Source organism: Bos taurus, chromosome 1, assembly GCF_002263795.3.
Source record: "Bos taurus isolate L1 Dominette 01449 registration number 42190680 breed Hereford chromosome 1, ARS-UCD2.0, whole genome shotgun sequence".
NCBI lineage: Eukaryota > Metazoa > Chordata > Mammalia > Artiodactyla > Bovidae > Bos > Bos taurus.
This window is the reverse complement of record NC_037328.1, coordinates 99,671,884-99,695,008: the sequence shown is the minus strand read 5'-3', so window position 1 is coordinate 99,695,008 and position 23,125 is coordinate 99,671,884. Positions and strand designations below refer to the sequence as shown.

Below are 23,125 nucleotides of genomic sequence, written 5' to 3'. Positions count from 1 at the left end.
CCTTTTCCAGTCCTGTGGCCACTGCTGAGTTTTCCAAATTTGCTGGCATATTGAGTGCAGCACTTTCACAGCATCATCTTTCAGGATTTGAAATAGCTCAACTGGAATTCCATCTCCTCCACTAGCTTTGTTCATAGTGATGCTTTCTAAGGCCCACTTGACTTCACATTCCAGGATGTCTGGCTCTAGGTGAGTGATCACACCATCGTGATTATCTGGGTCATGAAGATCTTTTTTGTACAGTTCTGTGTATTCTTACCATCTCTTATTAATATCTCCTGCTTCTGTTAGGTCCATACCATTTCTGTCCTTTATCGAGCCCATCTTTGCATGAAATGTCCCCTTGGTATCTCTAATTTTCTTGAAGAGATCTCTAGTCTTTCCCATTCTGTTGTTTTCCTCTATTTCTTTGCATTTATCACTGAGGAAGGCTTTCTTATCTCTCCTTGCTAGTCTTTGGAACTCTGCATTCAGATGCTTATATCTTTCCTTTCTCCTTTGCTTTTCACTTCTCTTCTTTTCACAGCTATTTGTAAGGCCTCCCCAGACAGCCATTTTGCTTTTTTGCATTTCTTTTCCATGTGAAACGCAGTCATTTCCCAATAGTTGTGTTACTGAATGACAGATACTACTACCATATAGTGACTTTAATTTCTTGGTCTTATACTAGATAACATTAAATGAAAACAATGTGTCTTTGCTAGGTAAAGTGAAGATGGCACATCAGATAGTAAGCAGTACGGTGACATGATGAAGAGCATGAGCTTTTGAACCCCATTTGGATTTCAGACTTTCCCTAAATACCATTACATCTTCAGTATTAAATACTAGATATGTTTTAAGTTCTCTTTCAGCTTACGATAGTATATGCTAAATTTGTTCCATCTGAAACTAGAGAGAAAACTCATATCTTCTACTTTGATTTTCCCTGGAGAGGACAGAGGAAAAGAGAATGCCCCAGCAGCCTCTATGGTGGCTGAAGTCTGTGGACCAACAGGGCAGCTGTGCCCTGGCATCTGGCTTCTGTCTGGATGCTGTTTCCACTGCAGACTCTGTTCTGCAACCATGCACTTCATCTCCCACCAGTAGCTATTCTCGGCCTCCTCACCGCATGGGTTGTGAGAGTTCATATTTACATATCGGCTAAACGTTATCTTCCTAAACAGGCAAAAATTATTCAAACCTTATTGCAAAATGTGTGGGCTTCCCTGGTAGCTCAGCTGGTAAAGAATCTGTCTGCAATGCAGAAGACTCTGGTTCAGTTCCTGTGCTGGGACAATACCCTGGAGAAGGGATAGGCTACCTACTCCAGTATTCATGAGGTTCCCGGGTGGCTCAGACAGTAAAGGATCTGCCTGCAATGTGGGATACCCGGGTTCTGATCCCTGGTTTGGGAAGATCCCCTGGAGGAAGGCAAAGCAACTCCCTCCAATATTCTTGCCTGGAGAATTCCATGGACAGAGGAGCCTGGCAGGCTACAGTCCTTGGGGTCACAAAGAGTCAGACGTGACTAAGCGCACACACACACACACACACACACACACACACACACACACACGAAGTGTGTGGGGGGATGTATGTGGGGGTGGGGGAGTTTGGAACTTCTCAGACAAAAAACTGATACCTGAAACTTAACCCTAAAATGTGAAGGATTTGCAAAGTGACTAGGCAAAGTTCTCTGAAATTGATCAGAAATATTACAGGACTGGTTAAAGCATTCTGACTCAAAAACCTGTCAGAAGCATGCTGCTCTTAGATTAAATGTGTATTCACTCTGTTAACTGAGTAATGGGGACTGTTTTGCATCATACTAATTAAAATACAATTTTCCAAATACGTTTGCTCACTACCACTTTACTTGTTGTTTTAATGATAATTTGTTTTTTAAAAAGTATCAAGAACAAGGAAGCTACTTCATTGTTTGAATAGTTTAGCTTCCAGATGCCTACAGTGACAAAGTGTCAGAATACTAGGAGAGAGGGAATCCTGTTTCCAGTGTGTGCCAGTTAGGCTCTTTGTGGGGAGACAGGGCATGTGGAACACTAGTTGCCAAGAGGCAGGAATATCATTCTAAGATATCTGGGTGGTAACACTGCTTTCTCTTCCCAAGAGAAAATGGTTCAAGGACCAGATGAGCTTGATATTTTGAATAGTTATTTAAATAGAATCACTAGTTTACTGGTGTGAGCTGAAATAGTCCTATAAGCCTGAGTATGAAAGGATAGTATTGCTGGAGCGAGGCTCCTCCCTGCACAGAGACAGGCACCTAGGACAGCAGCCTCCTAGGAACTGATGTGTAAGGAAAACCACACAGGATCTGCCAAATCTGCTTTTTCTCAGGGTTACCACTTCCTGTGGGTTCAGCAGCTTGGGCTGAGTAAACTGGGGCTCCTGGCAGGTGTGTGTCTGATATCTCCCCTCTAGTTGGTAACCCAGGTGGTGTATTAACTTCATGTGAAAATATTAGTTGCTCAGTCGTGTCTGATTCTTTGTGACCCCATGGACTGCCAGGGGGAGTAATAGCACCAGTAGCCCTCCAGGGTTCTCTGTCCATGGGGATTCTCCAGGCAAGAATACTGGAGTGGGTAGCCATTCCCTTCTCCAGGGGATCTTCCCAATCCAGGGACTGAACCCAGGTCTGCTGCATTGCAGGCAGATTTTTTACTGTCTGTGCCATCAAACTGTAGTAAAGGGGTAAAGGGGCATTTGAAAATGCCTAACTTCAGTAACTGATCTTAAACCCTGTGAATATTTTTTGGTTTTCACTTGGATTGTCCTGGGCCTACATAGTTTAGTGTTAGCTAGAATAAACTGTTTCAAAGTCATGACCAAAATATATATGATGGAAGTGGTAGTCGCTCAGTCGTGTCTGACTCTGTGACCCCATGGACTGCAGCCAGCCAGGCTCCTCTGTCCATGGAATTCTCCAGGCAGCAATACTGGGGTGGGTTGCCATTTCCTTCTCCAGGAGGTCTTCCCAACCCTGAGATCAAATCTGGGTCTCTTGCATTGCAGGCAGATTCTTTACCATCTGAGCAACCAAAGAAGCCTCATATATGATGAGGCTGTGAAAACTGATATATTAGCCTCACCACACATTGTTAAATATGTATCTATATATACTTAACCTCATGAAGACGGGACCAGGGCTATCTTGTTCCGGGGAGTATCCTCAGAAATCAGCAGCATTACTTGCTCATTTGACTATTAATTGATTAATAGGATCTTCCAACAAATCCCTTAATGAGCTTTTGTTATAGAGACAATAACACTGCATGTGTTTAAAAATTTTGGTTTGCTTTACAGCTTTTCCAGGAAATTATTTTTATTATTATTTTATGGTTCCATTTCTCTGAGGTAGTAATTAATATGTAAATTATTGTTCTCCAGGCTTGAGATTATTCCAGCATGGCTTTTCTTGGACTCTTCTCTTTGCTGGTTCTGCAAAGTTTGGCTTTAGGGACCACTTTCACTGATGAAACCATTGCTGAGTTGTCAGTGAATATGTATAATCATCTTCGAGCCACTGGGGAGGATGAAAATATTCTCTTCTCTCCACTGAGTGTCACCCTTGCAATGGGAATGTTGGAACTTGGGGCCCAAGGGTCTACGCTGAAAGAAATCCGTCACTCAATGGGATATGACAGCCTGAAAAATGGTAAGTGTGCTTAGGTTTGATTTCTCAAAATAGTTTGACTTTAGTTCTCAACTCAATTGTGTTGTCTATATCTGAGGCAGCAGTATTTAAACAGGGTAAGAAAGTGGTCTCACTAAGATGGTATGAGGAAGACAAGCATTAGGAAACTCAAGAAAGTTCTTTTTCTTAGCTGCATCCCTGGCTGAGTTAATCTAAGGAAATGATATCTTTATTATTATTATTATTGTTATTTAAATAAACTTCACTGTGATTAACAAAGGCAAACATGGTTCTTGCTCTGATGGAGTTTCCAATTTAGAGAAAGAGGCATAAATTAATCAATTATCACATAAATAAATGAGAAATTACAACTGTTAGGAGTGCTTTAAAGAAAAAATTCTCTAAATATCAGAAATTTTTATTTAAAATCAACTGTATCTTCATTATTCAACTAGAAACCATGAATTTTTTTGGAATGTTGTATAATACTATCATGAAAATCTTGTATTGGAGAAAATTTCTAGCCAAAATGTATATTGTAATCACTTTGCTATGATGTAAAATTTCTATTTAATATTTCCAATATACATATGAATTAACTCATTAAAAACTTGAGAATTAATACAATTTTGACTGGATTTTCTATTTATAAAGTTAAAAAGTTTACTGAAAGTAAAATTTAAAGGAATATTTTGATTTTTAAACTAGATAATAAAAATTAATATATATTTCTGATAATTATAAGACTAACTTAAAGTAACCTAAGTACTTTGAAAGAAAACAATCCAAATATCTCTACTTTATAGATAGATAATCAATAAAAAATAAAAATAATATCAGTAATAAAACTGCAAAAGTTAATTTGAACATCTAGAAATAGCACAAATCTTGCAACTTCCACACCATGTCAGTGTGGGGAAGAAGCAAGTGCTTTTTCTTTGGGCCTGTTCTCTTAATCCTCCTTGCTATATTTTCATGCTCTTCCACTCTTCAGAATCTTTCACTGTGTTTGTTCCACTAACATCCTTTGTCATTTTGCAGGTGAAGAATTTTCCTTCTTGAAGGATCTTTCTCACATGGTAACTGCTGAAGAGAGCCAGTATGTGATGAAAATTGCCAATTCCCTCTTTGTGCAAAATGGATTTCATATCAGTGAAGAGTTTTTGCAAATGATAAAAAAGTACTTTAATGCAGAAGTCAATCATGTGGACTTCAGTCAAAATGTAGCTGTGGCCAACTATATCAATAAGTGGGTGGAGAATAACACAAACAGTAAGTTATTTGGCTCCTTTCTTTCTCTAATAGCTTAGTTTGAACTTTCTTTTCCTTCTGACATTATTTGTCCCTTTGTTCCTTTTACATGTTGAATGTTAGATTGCATTTAGTTGAGTATCTACTAATTATTTTTTATAGATTACAACTGATTTTAGAAACCTTGTTCATGAATAAACATTAGAGAAAGATGTTAAGTCTTTTGACATATATAGAATATTGGCACTGATAAATTAATATGAGATGTGTGTCCCCAGTTGGTGAGTTTCATCTGAACAGTAATTTTATTACTGTATGGAATTTTACTACAGCTGACTATTTCATAAGTTAGATACTATTTAGAATGACAGTTGGTGACTCTCTTAACAGTGTGATTAAAATAGAATAAGAGAGTTTAAAAATATTTGTTGACTTTTAAACCACAGAACTTAACTGGTAATCAAAAAATTATACAGGATTCCTTTTAAAAAGAGAAGCCCATTTTAAGCCAAATAAATGGAGAGGGATTAGAAAAAGATGCATTTGTTTTAATTTTTACTTCTAAATCTTATTATCCAAATGTATTCGAACTCTCCAAATGTTTCATATGTTATCATTTTATTTTCCAATTTTACCAAAAAATAATTGAAATTGGAATTAAAAAAAAATAAGACCAAACTGAAAGTAGATTACTTTGGCTGTTCATTAAATTAATTAACTCATGTTGTCAAGACTCCAAAAATAATATTAGTCTTAATACATTTAATGCTGGAACAGCAACAACAAAAGACCCTGATCACATACTCTTTGTCCCATAATCCCCAAAATGCTGACTTAAAAAAAAAAAAAGAAGTGCTGACTAATAAAATGAGAGAGTGCCAAGCAAATATTGGCTCTATGGTTTCTAACTATGAGATTAAAATGTAACATAAAAGAAACACAATTGTGTTTTAACATTCAAAGAGTAAGTTACGAATAATAATTCACCTGCATCAGACTGAATTATTGAAAGCTGTTTAATTCCAAACTCCCCTTAAACAATTTCAGCCATCACCAAAGTCCCAATGTCTTTCACAATAGATTTAGATAGGAACATTTAAATGATGAGAAATAAGATATCATGAGTTAAATTGGCTTTTACACATCTGTTTTCACTTACTCAGAAGCAGTTGTTGCATTTGGTAAAAAGATATCCAATGTACATGGGGAAACCATTTGAATTGGATGACATTTAAATTACATACATTGTACAAGAGTATACTTAGAAATGTTTGTTGAATGCTTATTCTGTGTTGGGGGGCTTTCCAGGTAGCTCAGTGGTAAAGAATCTGCCTGCCAATGCAGGAGACTAGGTTCTATCCATGGGTTGGGAAGATTCCCCGGAAAAGGGAATGGCAACCCACTCCAGTATTTTTGTCTGAAAAATTCTATGGACAGAGGAGCATGGCAGGCTATAGTCCACAGGGTCACAGAGTCAGACACGACTGAGCTACTGAGCACATGCACACTCTGTGTTGAGTTTTACGTTTATCATTGCAACTAGGAAGTAGTGAAGCCTGAGATTCTGTTGTATGTGGTTCTGTAGTTTGTGAAAATGTCAGAATACTACTAGTGTTATTTTAGATGGTGTGGGTGTTTTAGATCCCCTTAGTCTGTAAGTGTGTGTGTGTGTGTATAACATTTTTTCCTTTAAAAGTTCAGTTCAGTTCAGTCGCTCAGTCATGTCAGACTCTTTGCAACCCCATGAATCGCAGCATGCCAGGCCTCCCTGTCCATCACTAACTCCCGGAGTTCACTCAAACTCACGTCCATCAAGTCGGTGATGCCATCCAGCCATCTCATCCTCTGTCATCCCCTTCTCCTCCTGCCCCCAATCCCTCCCAGCATCAGAGTCTTTTCCAGTGAGTCAACTCTTCACATGAGGTGACCAAAGTATTGGAGTTTCAGCTTTAGCATCATTCCTTCCAAAGAACACTCAGGACTGATCTTTAGGATGGACCAGTTGGATCTCCTTGCAGTCCAAGGGACTCTCAAGAGTCTTCTCCAACACCACAGTTCAAAAGCATCAGTTCTTCAGCCCTCAGCTTTCTTCACAGTCCAACTCTCACATCCATACATGACCACTGGAAAAACCGTAGCCTTGACTAGATGGACCTTTGTTGGCAAAGTAATGTCTCTGCTTTTGAATATGCTATCTAGGTTGGTCATAACTTTCCTTCCAAGGAGTAAGTGTCTTTTAATGTCATTAGGTACTTTTAATTTTTATTGTAAATATTACAATGGTATAAAGTTCTTAATCACTCTGTCAGATGATAGTTTGACAATCTTTTGATATTCTTTCATCTTTTGATTTAATATGAATTTTCATCCATTTGTCTTTTCCTGAATAGGTCTGTTGAAGGATTTGGTATCCCCAAGGGATTTTGATGCTGTCACTCATCTGGCCCTCATCAATGCTGTCTATTTCAAGGGGAGCTGGAAGTCACAATTCAGACCTGAAAATACCAGAACTTTTTCCTTCACTAAAGATGATGAAAGTGAAGTCCAAATTCCAATGATGTACCAACAAGGAGAATTTTATTATGGTAAGACATTTTGGCTTTTTTTCTCTCTTCTTAGAGCACATCAACAAATTTCTAAGAAAAAACATGAAATATTTGTTATTCAGATTTCTTGTCAATCTGATTTGGGCTACAATTCAATTTTCTTGGCCCTATTTTCAAAGACTTTTGATTAGATCCTGAGTGAATATTATATGTTGTGACAGTTTTCCAATATGTTTAGTTTATAAAGTTGATTACACATACAGAGTGACTTTATTCATGTGAAAATATCTGACCTTGTATAAGAATGTTCTGAGTTCCTCCAGAAAGCCATTCACTTTGGGGTAGTTTTCAGTGAACCATATGTTCTACCCAGGTCTTGGTTTGTACACCCCATCACTTTTTGAACTATAAGCATTCTTTTAAAATTTTGCTTTCAGACTTATGTATGTATGTGTGTGTGTGTGTGTGTGTGTGTGTGTGTGCTCGGTCACTCAGTCATGTCTGACTCTTTGAGACCCCATGAACTCTAGCCCACCAGGCTCCTCTGTTCACGGGATTTCCCATGCCAGAATACTAGAGTGGGTTGCCATTTCCACTCCAGGGGATCGTCCTGACCCAGGGATTGAACCCATATCTCTTGCATCTGCTGCACTGGTGGGCAGATTGTTTACCACTGTGCCACTTGGGAAGCCCATAAATATGCATGGTCAGGCATAATTATTCATAGTTTCACTTACTGAGAGTCTATAATTTGTGATACAAGTCAGCATCTTTGGCATTATTTTCAGGGATATTTTGTTGGACTTTTCAGAATTTTAGGGTGCTAATCCTCTCTATATACCATGCTGAACTGTGATAATTTATTGTCTTAAGCAGAAATATAAGTAAGCTAAATATATATTAGAACAAATATTTTATTCTATGCAAAGGTACATTATAAAAGTAACATTATAATCACAGTTAATTAAATTAACAGTCAAAATATGAAAGGAAAATATCCATTTATTTGAGAACCAAAATATTTAATGTGGCGTCTAAAGGATATCAGTTAAATGAAAATATTCAGAACAAAAACATTACATTTTTTAAAACTAGTTGCAGGGTTATTTATTTTAAAGACTTTATTATTATTATTATTAATGAAAGCCTGGTCAATTTAGCTAAATTCATGGAACACTAAGCCAATTACCTAATTATCTACTTTGGAGATTTTAGTCACCATAAATGCTCTAAATTTCATGTTGGCTGTGCTACCTTGGCCTCAAAACTTTTAGCTGTGGTAATAATAGAGTAGGCTTTCCTGGTGGACTATCCCTGGGTTGGGAAGATCCTCGGGAGAAGTGAATGGCAACCCATTCCAGTTTTCTTGCCTGGAGAATTTTATGGACAGAGGAGCCTGGCGGGCTAGAATCTATGGAGTCAGAAAGAGTTGGACATGACTGAGCGAGAGTATAGGGTATTACATGGTCAGTTTTTCCCTTCTTAGAAATCAGGTGGATATTGGTAAATGTGATTCACATCCAACATGGATCCAGAGCTTTATTTTTCTAATCATGACTTTTCATTTTTTTAATGATATCCCTAAAATATATTCATTTGAGGTATGTCCCTTAAAAATAAAATGTTAAGTCTAGAGAACATGCTATGACACATGTGAAACAGTTCTGGAGATCCTAAAATTAATTTGGTAGGACTGAGGAATCACAATTTCAGGGCCTACTTTAAAATAAATTGTCTTCTTCTCAGATGCCTGAATTTTTTATATTCTATACATAACTTTGGAAGAAAGTTATAACAAATATAAACGTTTTATTCAAGCCTTGATGGAGGCCTTTTTTCTCCTTTCTGTCCTTTTTTAGGGGAATTTAGTGATGGCTCCAATGAAGCTGGTGGCATCTACCAAGTCCTGGAAATACCATATGAGGGAGATGCGATAAGTATGATGCTGGTATTGTCCAGACAGGAAGTTCCACTGGCCACACTGGAGCCATTGGTTAAAACACAGCTGATTGAAGAGTGGGCAAACTCTGTAAAGAAACAAAAGGTGGAAGTGTACCTGCCCAGGTGAGAGACTCCTGTATAACTCCCTCTGAAAGCTTGGGCAGAGGGTATCAATGAGGCTTCTGACTCAAAGGAACTCTTGTCACTGCTTTTGAATTTTGTCTTGTGTTGCTCTTCTCTTCCTCCTTTTCCTTCTCCTCCTTCTTCGTCTTTTTAAAAAATATTCTTTCACACTCACTCAGTTCTGCCCAGAGACACAGGCTGACTCATTTATTTATTCAGTACCACTTATCAAGACCAAGTTTCAGATATGAGTCAATATCCTTAGCTTAATTTTAGAAGATTTTTCAATAGATTGTCTCTGAATATCATTTGCATTGACAGTCTTCTGGTAGTTCATTAATATTTGAAGTTGATAATAGCTGGGGGAAAATAACTTTCTATTTTGTTGGAAGTGCAAACAAGTAGTGTTTTAGGTGTTAAGTGCAGTCATAAATAAGCAGGAAGAAGCTTAAAATTTTCCCTGTGACTGAAAGAATAAAAGCTATGCAGGGCCTAGATATTCTGACTACCATCCACTTCCTCAACCCTTTCTCTGACCACTCACCGTATCAAATCCTTTGTAGTAGGTACTGTCTGTGTGCTTGTACTTATACCACAGTCACCTGCCCTTTTATGCCTCTAGGTCTCTATGTACATTTTTGCATTAACCTAAAATGCCCTCTTGGAGTCTTGGCCAGGTATTGTTTACTTGGCCTTCAGGTTACAACTCTGGCACCAATTCTTCTAGAACCAGGTGATGGAGCAGATGATCCTCCCTTTGCCTCATGTATGCACCTCCCTGTTATGACAATGCATTTATGTTACTGTGCATGTTTGCCAAGTCACTTCAGTCATGTCCAACTCTCTGTGACCCTGTGGACTGTAGGTCACCAGGCTCCTCTGTCCATGGGATTGTCCAAGCAGAATACTGGAGTGGGTTGCCATGCCCTCCTCCAGGGGGTCTTCCCGACCCAAGGATTGAACCCACGTCTCTTACTGTCTCTTGCATTGGCAGGTGGGTTCTTTACCACTAGTGCCACCTGGGAAGTCCCAAATTACCACCCCAAGCAGAATTAAATTTTTTGTAGGTCTTGATTTTTTTTCTGTCGATTCTTTTAAAGTCAGTTCTCTCTCCCATCCTAGAAACACAATAAGTGTTTGCAAAAATCAAATCCAACTGAAGATATTATTCTGCCCTGAATACCTTAAAACCTAATAGGGAAGCTAGACCAGTAAACACAAACAACAAATTTATAAACATAATGTGTAAATTCTAGGCTAGAAAACAAGACACAGATAAACAGCCAATAAGCATGTACAAGTGTGTATGTGGAATACAGTTCCAATATTCATTCCATATTAAGAAAATTTTATTTTATTTTTTTAAATTTTATTTTATTTTTAAACTTTACATAATTGTATTAGTTTTGCCAAATATCAAAATGAATCCATCACAGGTATACATGTGCTCCCCATCCTGAACCCTCCTCCCTCCTCCCTCCCCATACCATCCCTCTGGGTCATCCCAGTGCACCAGCCCCAAGCATCCAGTATCGTGCATTGAACCTGGACTGGCATCTCATTTCATACATGATATTTTACATGTTTCAATGCCATTCTCCCAAATCTTCCCACCCTCTCCCTCTCCCACAGAGTCCATAAGACTGTTCCATACATCAGTGTCTCTTTTGCTGTCTCGTACACAGGGTTATTGTTATCATCTTTCTAAATTCCATATATATGCGTTAGTATACTGTATTGATGTTTTTCCTTCTGGCTTACTTCACTCTGTATAATAGGCTCCAGTTTCATCCACCTCATTAGAAAATTTTAAAAACATGATTAATATGAATACTGAAGGATGATAAATAAGATATTAGTATTAAAATTGAATTACTAAAGTTCATTGTTCACGCATGCATGCTAAGTCTCTTCAGTCATGTCCAACTCTTTTCAATGCCCCCCACCCCATCAGATTCCTCTGTCCATGGGATTCTCCAGGCAAGAATACTAAAACTCATTAACTAGTTCATATTTATTCCTTTAATAACAATAGGAATTATCATTTGAAAGTCACATTTTATATTAATACTTATTTTTCCAAAACTTTAGCTGATGTTTGTTTATGTTAATGAAAGACTGTTTGAAACTATATACATTTTTAGCTAGAACTATATGTGCACTTTATTTTAAAGTTGTATATTCATAATATATAGCCATATATTTCTTAGTCTACATATGAAAGTTAAGGTAAACATAACCCCAGTTTTTCTTCTTTCTGGCTAATGTACTTAACTTGTATAATTTCCCATGATAATACATTTATGTAGAAAGATTTCTGTTCTCAAGGAGAGATAGTCAATGAATATCTAACAAACAAAACCAAGGGTTTTTATAATAGGTGATCATTTACGTCTATTATTTAGTACATGAGGGCTTCCCTGATGGCTCATTGGTAAAGAATCTGCCTGCCAATGCAGAAGACATAGGTTCATTAACTGGGTTGCGAAGATCCCCTGGAGAAGGAAATGGTAACCCACTCCAGAATTGTTGTCTGGGAAATCCCATAGACAGAGGAACTTGGCAGGCTATAGTCCATGGGGTTGCAAAAGTGTAGGGCACAACTGAACAATAACCATTTAATATATGAACAATGTATCTTAACTCTAAAGGAACCATTTACTTTTCAATATTAATCTTTAAATAACTAAATCTGATTTAAACTCTTATCTACTGACCTTTTATCATTAATTTTGTATTTTCCCTTGTATTTTATAAGGAATTCTTTTTGATGATATCAGAAATTCAGTACAGAATTAATGCATCTTTTACTAAATTCTATGAATTAGCTGTAGCATTTCCTCAAATGTTTAATTCTATGAGGATGCAAAGTTATTTGGTATTTTAAAAGAATTCTAAATGAATGCTTAATAAGTATCATATATTGTAATTCAACTGTATTCACTAGAAAATGTGGCCTCCAGGTCCTGTCCACTGAGAAATTGAATGCGGCAGCAGAAGAAAATTAAATTTTCATTTTCTAAGAGATACTCTTCAATTATGAAATAGTTTAGCTTGCTTGCTTGCTCATATTAATGCCTGTTACTAAACTAGGCACAGTTAATTACCATGTATCCATTTTGCCAGAAGTACTACCAATTCTCCTTCTGCATGGCTAATGCATAGATTGGGAGGCTAAATAGCTACATAAGATAAATTGGGTTTCCTTTTTTAAGAGATTGACTGTTTTCAAATGCCAGTGTGTCAGTAATAATCAATGGGAACCATCCACCCTTCCATTTTACAGCTTTAGGACCCAGCAAATGTTCATTGAGGGTAATGATTAGGGTAATGATTTATGTGACTTTAATTTTAGCAAAGGTAAAAATTTTCTGATAGTTGTGTTCCAGCTTTACTCAAGTGTCTGTCTTAAAGGGCTCATATAGCTTGCTTGTTTGTTTGTTTTTTTTCATATGAAGACATTACTCTAAGAATTGAACTTAGTATTTCTGAATTTGCCCACATTCTGGTCCTATCTGACAGGTATTTACTTTCTATTATATCAGGTTTTATACAAATTTATTTAAAATGCTTTCCTTAAGAGGCATAGGGTATTTGGGAGTTGGGGGAGAGTGGAAGAGGCAATTACTTTTGTATTGTTATTTTTTTTCCCCTGAACAATAAATCCTACAGGAATCAGATGCTGAATTGAAATTACATTTTTATCCAAAATACAAGAATCTGTTCAGAAGAGGGTAAGATTTCTATCTCTATGTGATATTACCAAATCCAGTGAAATACCACAAGGTTTATACAAAGTCATACATACATCTCTAAGATTTAAATGGGATTGCCAAATATTCTTCCAATTTATCCATGTTAGAAAATATAATTTGGCTACTATGTAAAATATATATTATTTATATATGCATAATATATGTAAAATATTTAAAAGCACTGTGGAATAATGCCTGCCCTAAAGTAACGATCATGTAAGTATTATCTATTATTACTATTGTTTATTTCTAAGTCCTAGTATTTATCTTTTGTTAATCTATCTTTATACATACTTTTCTCTAAGTAGGATTTCTAAAACCTGATTCTAATGAAATTGCCATCTTCATTATATATTTTTACTTTTCTGTTTTTACTGATAGAGTTTAGGTATAAAAAGATTTTTCTAACATCAGAATCAAATCTCTATTTGGAATGCAGATGGACTGGCTGTAGTTTCTTTCCACTCTGACCTTTGTAGTCTCAGATTTTTCATTTGTGATCAGAGTGCTAGAAATCAAAGGATAAGTGGTTCTCTATTTTGTAATGAGAAACCATCCTGCTACTTTGAAATGCTTGTCTACTAATAAAGCACTTCAGTTCCATGCCTTAAAAGAAAACCAGTGCATAAGCCATCTGATTTTGTTCTTTAACATGAATGCTTTTATTAGATTTTTCTACAAAGGGTTTGATTGATTCTTACACATAATTTTTTTTACAAATGTCCTTATGTGTAATATATATTTGTTCTTTTCTAACACTTGCTTCACATAATCTCCAGTGTTTCTGCCCTCCATATACCTCTTTAATTTATTCAGATATAATAGAAAGTTGCAAATATAAGATTACATCAAATGCCTTTACAAAAACAGCCATGCCTTATGGTTTTAAAAAAAGCAGTGTTGTGGCTTTTTATTTTTAAAACCAGTGGGTGAAATGTAAGATCTTCCTGTAGCTTGTTTGTCTGTTTCTAAAGAAGCCATTGTTGGAATTATGGTGATTAGTAGTGGGGGGACTTTTCAGTCAGGAAGATCTCAGCTCATACCTTTATTCTGCCACCTACGAGCTGTGTGATTAGGGCAAGTTGCTTGGTAGGCTGCAGTCCATGGGGTCACTAAGTCGGGCACGACTAAGCGACTTCACTTTCACTTTTCACTTTCATGCGTTGGAGAAGGAAATGGCAACCCACTCCAGTGTTTTTGCCTGGAGAATCCCAGGGACAGGGGAGCCTGGTGGGCTACCGTCTATGGGGTCGCACAGAGTTGGACACGACTGAAGTGACTTAGCAGCAGCTTAGTGTTGTTGAACTTCAGTTAGTTCTTCTGTGGAACAGAGATAATAATACCTATCTCATAGGACTGTGTGAGATTATCACAGGGATGATTAAATGAGATTCTAAGTAAAAAAGAATTTGCACAGTGCCCAGGACATGGTGGCACTAGCGCTAATGGTAAAAAACTCTCCTGCCAATGGAGGAGATGTAAGAGATGTGGATCTGATCCCTAAGTAGGGAAGATATTCTGGAGAAGGAAATGAAAACCCACTCCAGTATTCTTGCCTGGAAAACCCCACAGAGAGAAGAGCCTGGTGAGCTACAGTCCATAGGGTCACAAAAAATCAGAAATGACTAAAGCGACTTAGCACTGCACTGCACTGGGACTTGGTAAACACTCAGTGTGAATGTTACACATAGCTGCAATATAGTATGTACTTTAACAGTATCTGCCCTTTATTTCATGCCTCCTGCATGATAGCACTGTCCTAAGACATTTGGAAACCTTATTTAATCTCCTCAATGATACTGTGAAGTAGGCATTATTATTGCCATTTTCCGCATCCCAAAATCGAGGCTCAGAAATTAGGGAACTTGCCCCAAATCAATCTCTATCAAATACCATCTTCATCTGAATAGCCTCAGAAGTGTGAAACAAATGAAGCTGGTTTTAAGAAGTAAAAAGGATTCCTTACTGACACCTTCCTTCACGTCCCTATTTTAGGCAGATCAGGATATACATACTACCTGGATCATATCTCAGCTCTGCCACTTATTAGCTATGATCCAAGGTGGAGCTCCCTTGGTGGCTCAGCAGTAAAGAATCTGCAATGCAGGAGACCTTGGTTTGATCCCTGGATCAGGAAGATCCCCTGGAGAAGGAAATGGCAACCCACACCAGTATTCTTGCTTGGGAAGTTCCATGGACAGAGGAGCTGAGTAGTCTACATTCCATAGGACTAAAAGAGTCAGATACGACTTATTAACTAAACCACCACCATCACAACTTAATCAAGTTATTTCATTTCTCTGCCCTTCAGTTTCCTCTAATATTAACTGCAGATAATAAGAGCTACCTCAAAGGGCTGTAGTGATATTTAAATTAATCTGTTTTTATTGATCTATTTTATACTGTTGGAAAAGTTTCTATTGTATAGTAAGCTCCATCTGTGACCAATAAGTAAATGAACAAATAAATAAATGACAAAGCATACACAGAAAACACTTTAAAATTTCACTCAAGCCATTGAATATATTCTGCAGTATATTTTCCTACTCATCCCACTTTTTATTTTCACAGTCACTATCTGCTTTTTGTGGTATCAAAGTAAACAATGTTTAAGTGCAAGTTAAACTGTTGGATATAGACAACATTTAGTACTTAGTTTAATATGTTTGCTATACATTTACTCGTCTGTTGGTTTTCTCCTGATTATTACTCCTGTTTATAGCAACCATTCTCTTGTCATTCTTCTTAAAACCAGAAAATCAGAAATGATGCTAGTATAACGTTTAGTGACTATTACAAACTTAGCTTTTTAAGGACACAGCCCATTGCCTAAAAACTTGTATATTTATGATCTGTTTTGATTAGAAGGCAACAATATTTTTAAAAGGAAATAGTACTAACCAGCTGTTTTCACATTTTATAAAAAAATTAATAAAAAGCCTTTGCTTTTAAAAACTGTGGTTGTTTATTAATACAGTCATATTTGGTCCATATTTTTCACTGGAAATATTGGTGATACAATGCATTGATTTGGAAGAGATTCCATATTAAGACCAACATGACTCCCTATTTATTAATGTAATACTATTCTGTTATGTTATTCTTTTTAATACTCCCTCTTTTTACAATAATAACCAAATGCTACATGCAGTCAAAAGCCAGTTTTAGCATAATTTATCCTCTATAAAATAGACTCTTAAAAAATCAACATATCTAACATTTTATTCTTGTCCCAGGTAACAATATGCTGTAACTAAATACTTCTTCCGCTCTATGTTCTCCAGGTTCACAGTGGAACAGGAAATTGATTTAAAAGATGTTTTGAAGGCTCTTGGAGTAACTGAAGTTTTCATCAAAAATGCAAATCTGACAGCCTTGTCTGGTAGGAAATAAACATCAATTAAAAAAAAATATTCCAAAAAGCTTTTTTATAATGATGATGGTGAAGCCTCTGTTTATTACAGAGTTCTGAGGTAAAATATATTTATCAATTGCCAGATAAATATAGCAAATATATTTAACTTCTATAAGAAAATTATAAATACAGTCATAACACTAAATTTGTTATTCTGATTCATGTCTTATCTTTGACAGTAGATTATATTCTCCAGAAGACCTCTCTTATACATCTTTGAATTCCCCATAACATCTGACAAAATGCCTTGTAGATAATCAATAGATGTGTTGATTGAATATCTCAATGTATCTGGTTATAATAAATCATGTCCATGGGGTCACAAGAGTCGGATACGACGTAGCGACTAAACTAAACTACTATAATAAATCATATGCGAAAGAAAGAAGGCAGAAAGGATAACTGAGTACCCACTGTGAGAACTAGATGTTTTAAAAAGAATACCTGTGAGATGATGTAAATATTGTCCTGCTGCTGCTGCTGCTAAGTCGCTTCAGCTGTGTCCGACTCTGTGCGACCCCATAGACGGCAGCCCACCAGACTCCCCCATCCCGGGGATTCTCCAGGCAAGAACACTGGAGTGGGTTGCCATTTCCTTCTCCAGTGCAGAAAAGTGAAAAGTGAAAGTGAAGTCGTTTAGTCGTGTCCAACTCTTCACAACCCCATGGACTGCAGCCTACCAGGCTCCTCTGTCCATGGGACTTTCCAGGCAAGAGTACTAGAGTGGGTTGCCATTGCCTTCTCTTAAATATTGTCCTAAGTCTTCAATAAAAAACCGTGGTTTTGAAGAAATAGCTTCAAATATACTTGGCGTATTAGCTGTTGAGTAATTTATTTTAAATATCCCACAGGAAAACAACCAGTTAAATTATTTGATTTCCTAATTTGATCAGGATAAAAATATTAACATATTAGTAATAGTACTGTTAAGGTACTTAGAAATGTACAATTCTTTTGGAAATACTTTAAAGCAGCCAATTCTAAGACACTTGTGAGTATAAGTCTTAGTTAGATTAGATAATTATTTTCTATTATTTCTATAGAACATGGGAAATAATCCTTTTTCTGATGAGATAAAGACAGATATATATCAAGAAAAAAGATGCTGAATAGGTAGGGCTTCTTTATATGCAATTTATTGAATCAAAGTCTCCAACTATAGAGAGAGTAGAGGTGATAAAAAAAAAAAATCCTTAGCCTTTCATGTGTTTATAGGAAAGAATTTAGATTTTTCTCTCCTGAAGCAGCAACCTATAGAAAAATCAAGCTGACTGAATAATAGCTTCTCAACCTGGAGTGTGAATAATAGCTTCTCAACATGGACTGAATTTAGAGAAGTGGATGCGTCCCCCCCGAAATTGCATATAGGGGTGCATGCGTATATATGTGTGTGTGTGTGTACAAGAAAGAGAGACAGGGCAGAGATAGCAGGTACATAGCTTTCAAGAATTTCTCAAGGAGTCTACAATGAAAAAAGGTTTTATCCTCCCAGGTTTTAGCTTGGGAAGCTTGTTTTCTAACCAGCATTCAGCTTCTGGCAATGAGATGATACTGATGTATTCGATACCACAACTTCTACCCGTCATTTAGACAACTTACATCCCAAAACACTAATAGAACTTTTCTACATGTCTACTATATAAATGTTCCTGTCCTCACGAGAGAAGTGAATGTTCCCTGAGGAAAGGTCCTCATGGCTCACATCCAGGCTCCTAGGGCTCTGAACTTTTGAGTAGGGTTGTCAAGAAGATAGGACTGGTGGAGATTCAGAAAGTAATGTGTACATTGTACTTGAGTCAGAAATATATTCATGGTTCAAGCATAGGATAATTTAAAGTTCTTACGCTCCTTTCCTTAGGAATTCAGATAATCTGTCTGCTATACTGGCCAAATTCCAACTGGATAATTATATTTTGCTTTCTTACCATGGCTCTATTTTCAGTTTGATTAAATATTCCTCACTGTCTCACCCAAACATCTAGGCAGTTATTTCGCACACACAGAATATTTGCTGCTTTTCAGTCCTGAGGGAGTATCGTTGTAATGGCAAATCAATTATTGTGATTAGTGTGGCTTAAATTTTTTCACATATCTGGAAGGTTTATAAGGTAATATTTAATTGCCTTTACTGTCAGGGACAGTAGAGCATAAATGTACATATTAGTGCAGATTTGAAATCACACTAGTCTTTTTCGGAGTTCATATAGTCTATAGTGGAAAGTCTCTGCTCTTTGAACAAGCCTCCATCAGCATTGAATTTGTCTCAGCATCCTGCTTGCAGAGGCATTCCCAGTACTTGACCCAGGGCTGACACATAGTTGGTACACAGTAGACATCTGCTAGGCTTCCCTGGTGCATTGCAGGAGATGTACGAGATGCGGGTTCAATCCCTGCATTGGGACGATCCCCTGGAGAAGGGCATAGCAACCCACTCCAGTATTCCTGCCTGAAGAATCCCATGGACAGAGGAGCCTAGTGGGCTGCAGTACATAGGGTCACAAATAATTGGACATGACTGAATTGATTGGGCACACACAAACATCTGCTAGAGGATAAAACAAGGGAGAGAAGGAGAGAATAGGTTTATCTGGGGCCACCTTGTCTGCTATATTTCTTGGATCATTTAACTCCTTAAAATATCAGTAAGAAATCCAGGATTGGCCTCAAATGCTACCCAATTGAGATTTTCAGGATAACTGATCTAAGGTTAACTTCTCAAGCTTTCAGTGAGAATTCCTTGATTCTTAAATTTCCAGTTTTGCCAGAGTCTTGGAAATCCTGGCATACCAGCCACCCCAGGTAATACATTCTTCATTCTCTTTCTCTTTCCCTCTCTCTCTCACAAATATACACATTACCTTATAAATCATTAATTCAGAAACCTTCTAGTGACACAACTATAAAACTTGCGTCTCCATTCCTCTAAATTCAATAGCATTTATTCCCTGCATCATTTTGGGGACACCATATGCTCTGTCTTATGTGGTTGGTGTCCTTTTCACATGTATACTTCTTTTCCCCAAATAACATGAAAACCTTGCTGATTAAAATGTTTATGACACTTAGTAATCCTCGCAAGTACCTAGGAAAATTATAAACATGTATTTGATTACTACTTTCTGCTTTAATGAAAATTTCATGGTGTTTAAGTTATACAAATTAATTATATTCAGTGCCACATCTATTCCTTTCATTTAACAACTCTTAGTAAGGCAGAGAGGGTGAGCAAAGTAATAAGTCATAAAAAGGAAGAAATGATTATGATGTTATACCTTTGACTGTGTGGATCACAATAAACTGTGGAAAATTCTGAAAGAGATGGGAATACCAGACCACCTGACCTGCCTCTTGAGAAATTTCTATGCAGGTCAGGAAGCAACAGTTAGAACTGGACATGGAACAACAGACTGGTTCCAAATAGGAAAAGGAGTATGTCAAGGCTGTATATTGTCACCCTGTTTATTTAACTTCTATGCAGAGTACATCATGAGAAATGCTGGACTGGAAGAAACATAAGCTGGAATCAAGATTGCCAGGAGAAATATCAATGACCTCAGATATGCAGATGACACCACCCTTATGGCAGAAAGTGAAGAGGAACTAAAAAGCCTCTTGATGAAAGTGAAAGAGGAGAGTGAAAAAGTTGGCTTAAAGCTCAACATTCAGAAAGCTAAGATCATGGCATCCGGTCCCATCACTTCATGGGAAATAGATGGGGAAATAGTGGAAACAGTGTCAGACTTTATTTTTCTGGGCTCCAAAATCACTGCAGATGGTGACTGCAGCCATGAAATTAAAAGATGCTTACTCCTTGGAAGGAAAGTTATGACCAACCTAGATAGCATATTGAAAAGCAGAGACATTACTTTGCCAACAAAGGTCCATCTAGTCAAGGCTATGGTTTTTCCACTGGTCATGTATGGATGTGAGAGTTGGACCGTGAAGAAGGCTGAGTGCCGAAGAATTGATGCTTTTAAACTGTGGTGTTGAAGAAGACTCTTGAGAGTCCCTTGGACTGCAAGGAGATCCAACCAGTCCATTTTGAAGGAGATCAGCCCTGGGATTTCTTTGGAAGGAATGATGCTAAAGCTGAAACTCCAGTACTCTGGCCACCTCATGTGAAGAGTTGACTCATTGGAAAAGACCCTGATGCTGGGAGGGATTGGGGGCAGGAGGAGAAGGGGACGACAGAGGATGAGATGGCTGGATGGCATCACTGACTCGATGGATGTGAGTCTCAGTGAACTCTGGGAGTTGGTGATGGACAGGGAGGCCTGGCGTGCTGCGATTCATGGGGTCGCAAAGAGTCGGACACAACTGAACGACTGATCTGATCTGACCTGACCTGCTCTGAAGAGATACACAGACTTTTGAGGAGAGAGACATAAACAGCTGGACTTAATTAAGGGAAGAGTGACAAAAATGTTTTATCTTAGAGTGGTTCTTTTTTAAAAAATAATTTTATTTATTTATTTAATTTTGTCTGTGCTGGGTCTTCACTGCTGCGTGCGGGCTTTTTTCTACTGCAGGGAGCAGGGGCTAGTCTCTAGTGGTGGTGGGCGGGCTTCTCATTGCAGTGCCTTCTCTTGTTGCAGAGAATGGGCTGTAGGGTGCACAGAGTTCAGTAGTTGTAGTTCGCGGGCTCTGGAACACAGGCTCAACAGTTGTGGTTCATGGGATTTGTTACTCCGTGGCACGTGGGATCTTCCAGGATCAGGGATCGAACTCCTGTCTCCTGCACTGGCAGGTGGATTCTTCACCACTGAGCCACCAGGGAAGCCCCAGGCTGTAGCTTTTAAGGTATGCAAGTCCCTGCAGCCCTGCGGGCCCACAATTACAAACACTGCTGATCTCCAGACCAGATCTCAATGTGTCCCCGGGTGAAAGTTTGCAAAAATCAGGGCTTCAGGGGAGTGAATAATTTCTTTCTGGGGAGGGACCAGCAAGTTGTGGTGAGGCCCAGAGAGGGCTGAAGGAGGGTGTCTTCCTGCCTGCATTCTCTGCGAGCGCCTCTGTAACCTGTTCATGGAAACACACCTGCAGCCTGTCCCTCAGGTTGAAGCTCCAGGACAAGGCAATGAGCCTTTTTCGCAGGCAGACTGAGGTGGTTTTAATTTACTGTCTATGCATTGCCCTGGGGGTAGGAGCCTCACAGAACTGTCTCTCTGGTTGTTACAGTTTGGGGGGGTGGCCAGAAATGCAAACCCCTCTGGCCACAAGGACCAGGCAATTAAGGGGCCTCCCTGAATGGACTGTGCTCACTCCCCAGCTTTAGTGATGCAGGTGAAGAACACTGGGGGAAGGGCACACCCCTGCCTTTAGAAAGACTGGGGACGAGCTCTGGGAATGGGCACACCCAAGACCAGCAAGGCTGAGCCTGTGCAAGCAAGGTACAGGGAGAGAGCAAACACAGAACTCATCCATGCCACTTCTCTAACTGCTGTCTTTGTGCTGAATTCTGGAACAAGCGAGACCGTGTCATTTAAAAGGAATGTCTCAAGTCTCCCCAGCCCCTGGGTCCTCTGGACATAAGCCCCTTAGGTTTCCAAAGCCAGATATCTGGGGATCTCATCTCTGCAGGGTTGGGTGAGTAGCTCTGGACCAGAAATCCCTCCCTACTGGGGGTCTTTGCACCAGGGTGTGGGATTTTTGGTGAGACTGATTCTCTGCCTCTCCTACCTGTCTCCATGAGGCCCTTTGACTCATTGTGACCCCTCCCATTGGTCAGCTGCTTATTCATTCTTTTCTAGCAGTCATTGTTCCATACATAGCAGTAGATTTGGTGTCTGTGGAAGCAGAGTTCAGGATTTTGCTCCATCACCATCTTAGACCACCTCCTCATAAGTATGTATTTAAGCTTTTAAATGAGCAGAATATTATGACTATCTTAGAAAATGATAGCAGTGGTTGCCTCAAGGACAGAGGCTGTAGGTGAGAGAGGGCTTTTCACTTCATAGGCCACTGTATTTGGTTTGGAAATTTACCTTGTGTATGTATGACTTCTTTAATACTCTTTGGTAAAGAATCTACCTGCTAAAGTAGGAGATATAAGAGAAGCAGGTTTAATTCCTGGGTCAGGAAGATCCCTTGAGAAGGAAATGGCAACTCACTCCAGTATTCTTGCCTGGAAAATTCCATGGACAAAGAAGCCTGGAAGGCTGCAGTCTATGGGGCCCAGAGAATCAGACATGACCGGGTGTACACGCACACACTTAAAAACTAAGAAAATCTTTTAAAAATAACATTATTAGCAGAATTTATAAATTTGAAAGCACCCAGAAAACAATTCGGTACTGTTGGGATGCTGTTACATTTTTAAATCATGTAATGAAAATTTTATCTTTCTTCAAAAATAGTCAGTGTGATTTAGCAGTGAACAACAGCAACAACAAAATACCCTGCTTCACATTCTCTTGCTTCTGGAAAAACTGAGTGACTTGAGAGTCCTTTGCTAAGA

At 38.2% G+C, this 23,125-nt stretch overlaps 1 protein-coding gene across 2 annotated transcripts in view; it reads left to right on the top strand.

Annotated features, from left to right (window-relative positions):
* SERPINI1 (serpin family I member 1) overlaps positions 1–23,125 on the top strand; it is an 83,133-nt gene that overhangs the window by 48,580 nt on the left and 11,428 nt on the right. For both annotated transcript variants that reach the window (XM_010801405.4, NM_001192238.1), the window contains exons 2-6: positions 3,391–3,658; positions 4,679–4,909; positions 7,279–7,473; positions 9,294–9,498; positions 16,538–16,635. In XM_010801405.4, the coding sequence (XP_010799707.1) occupies positions 3,409–3,658; positions 4,679–4,909; positions 7,279–7,473; positions 9,294–9,498; positions 16,538–16,635 (979 nt within the window). In that variant the 5' untranslated portion in view covers positions 3,391–3,408. The remainder of the gene's footprint in view (positions 1–3,390; positions 3,659–4,678; positions 4,910–7,278; positions 7,474–9,293; positions 9,499–16,537; positions 16,636–23,125) is intronic.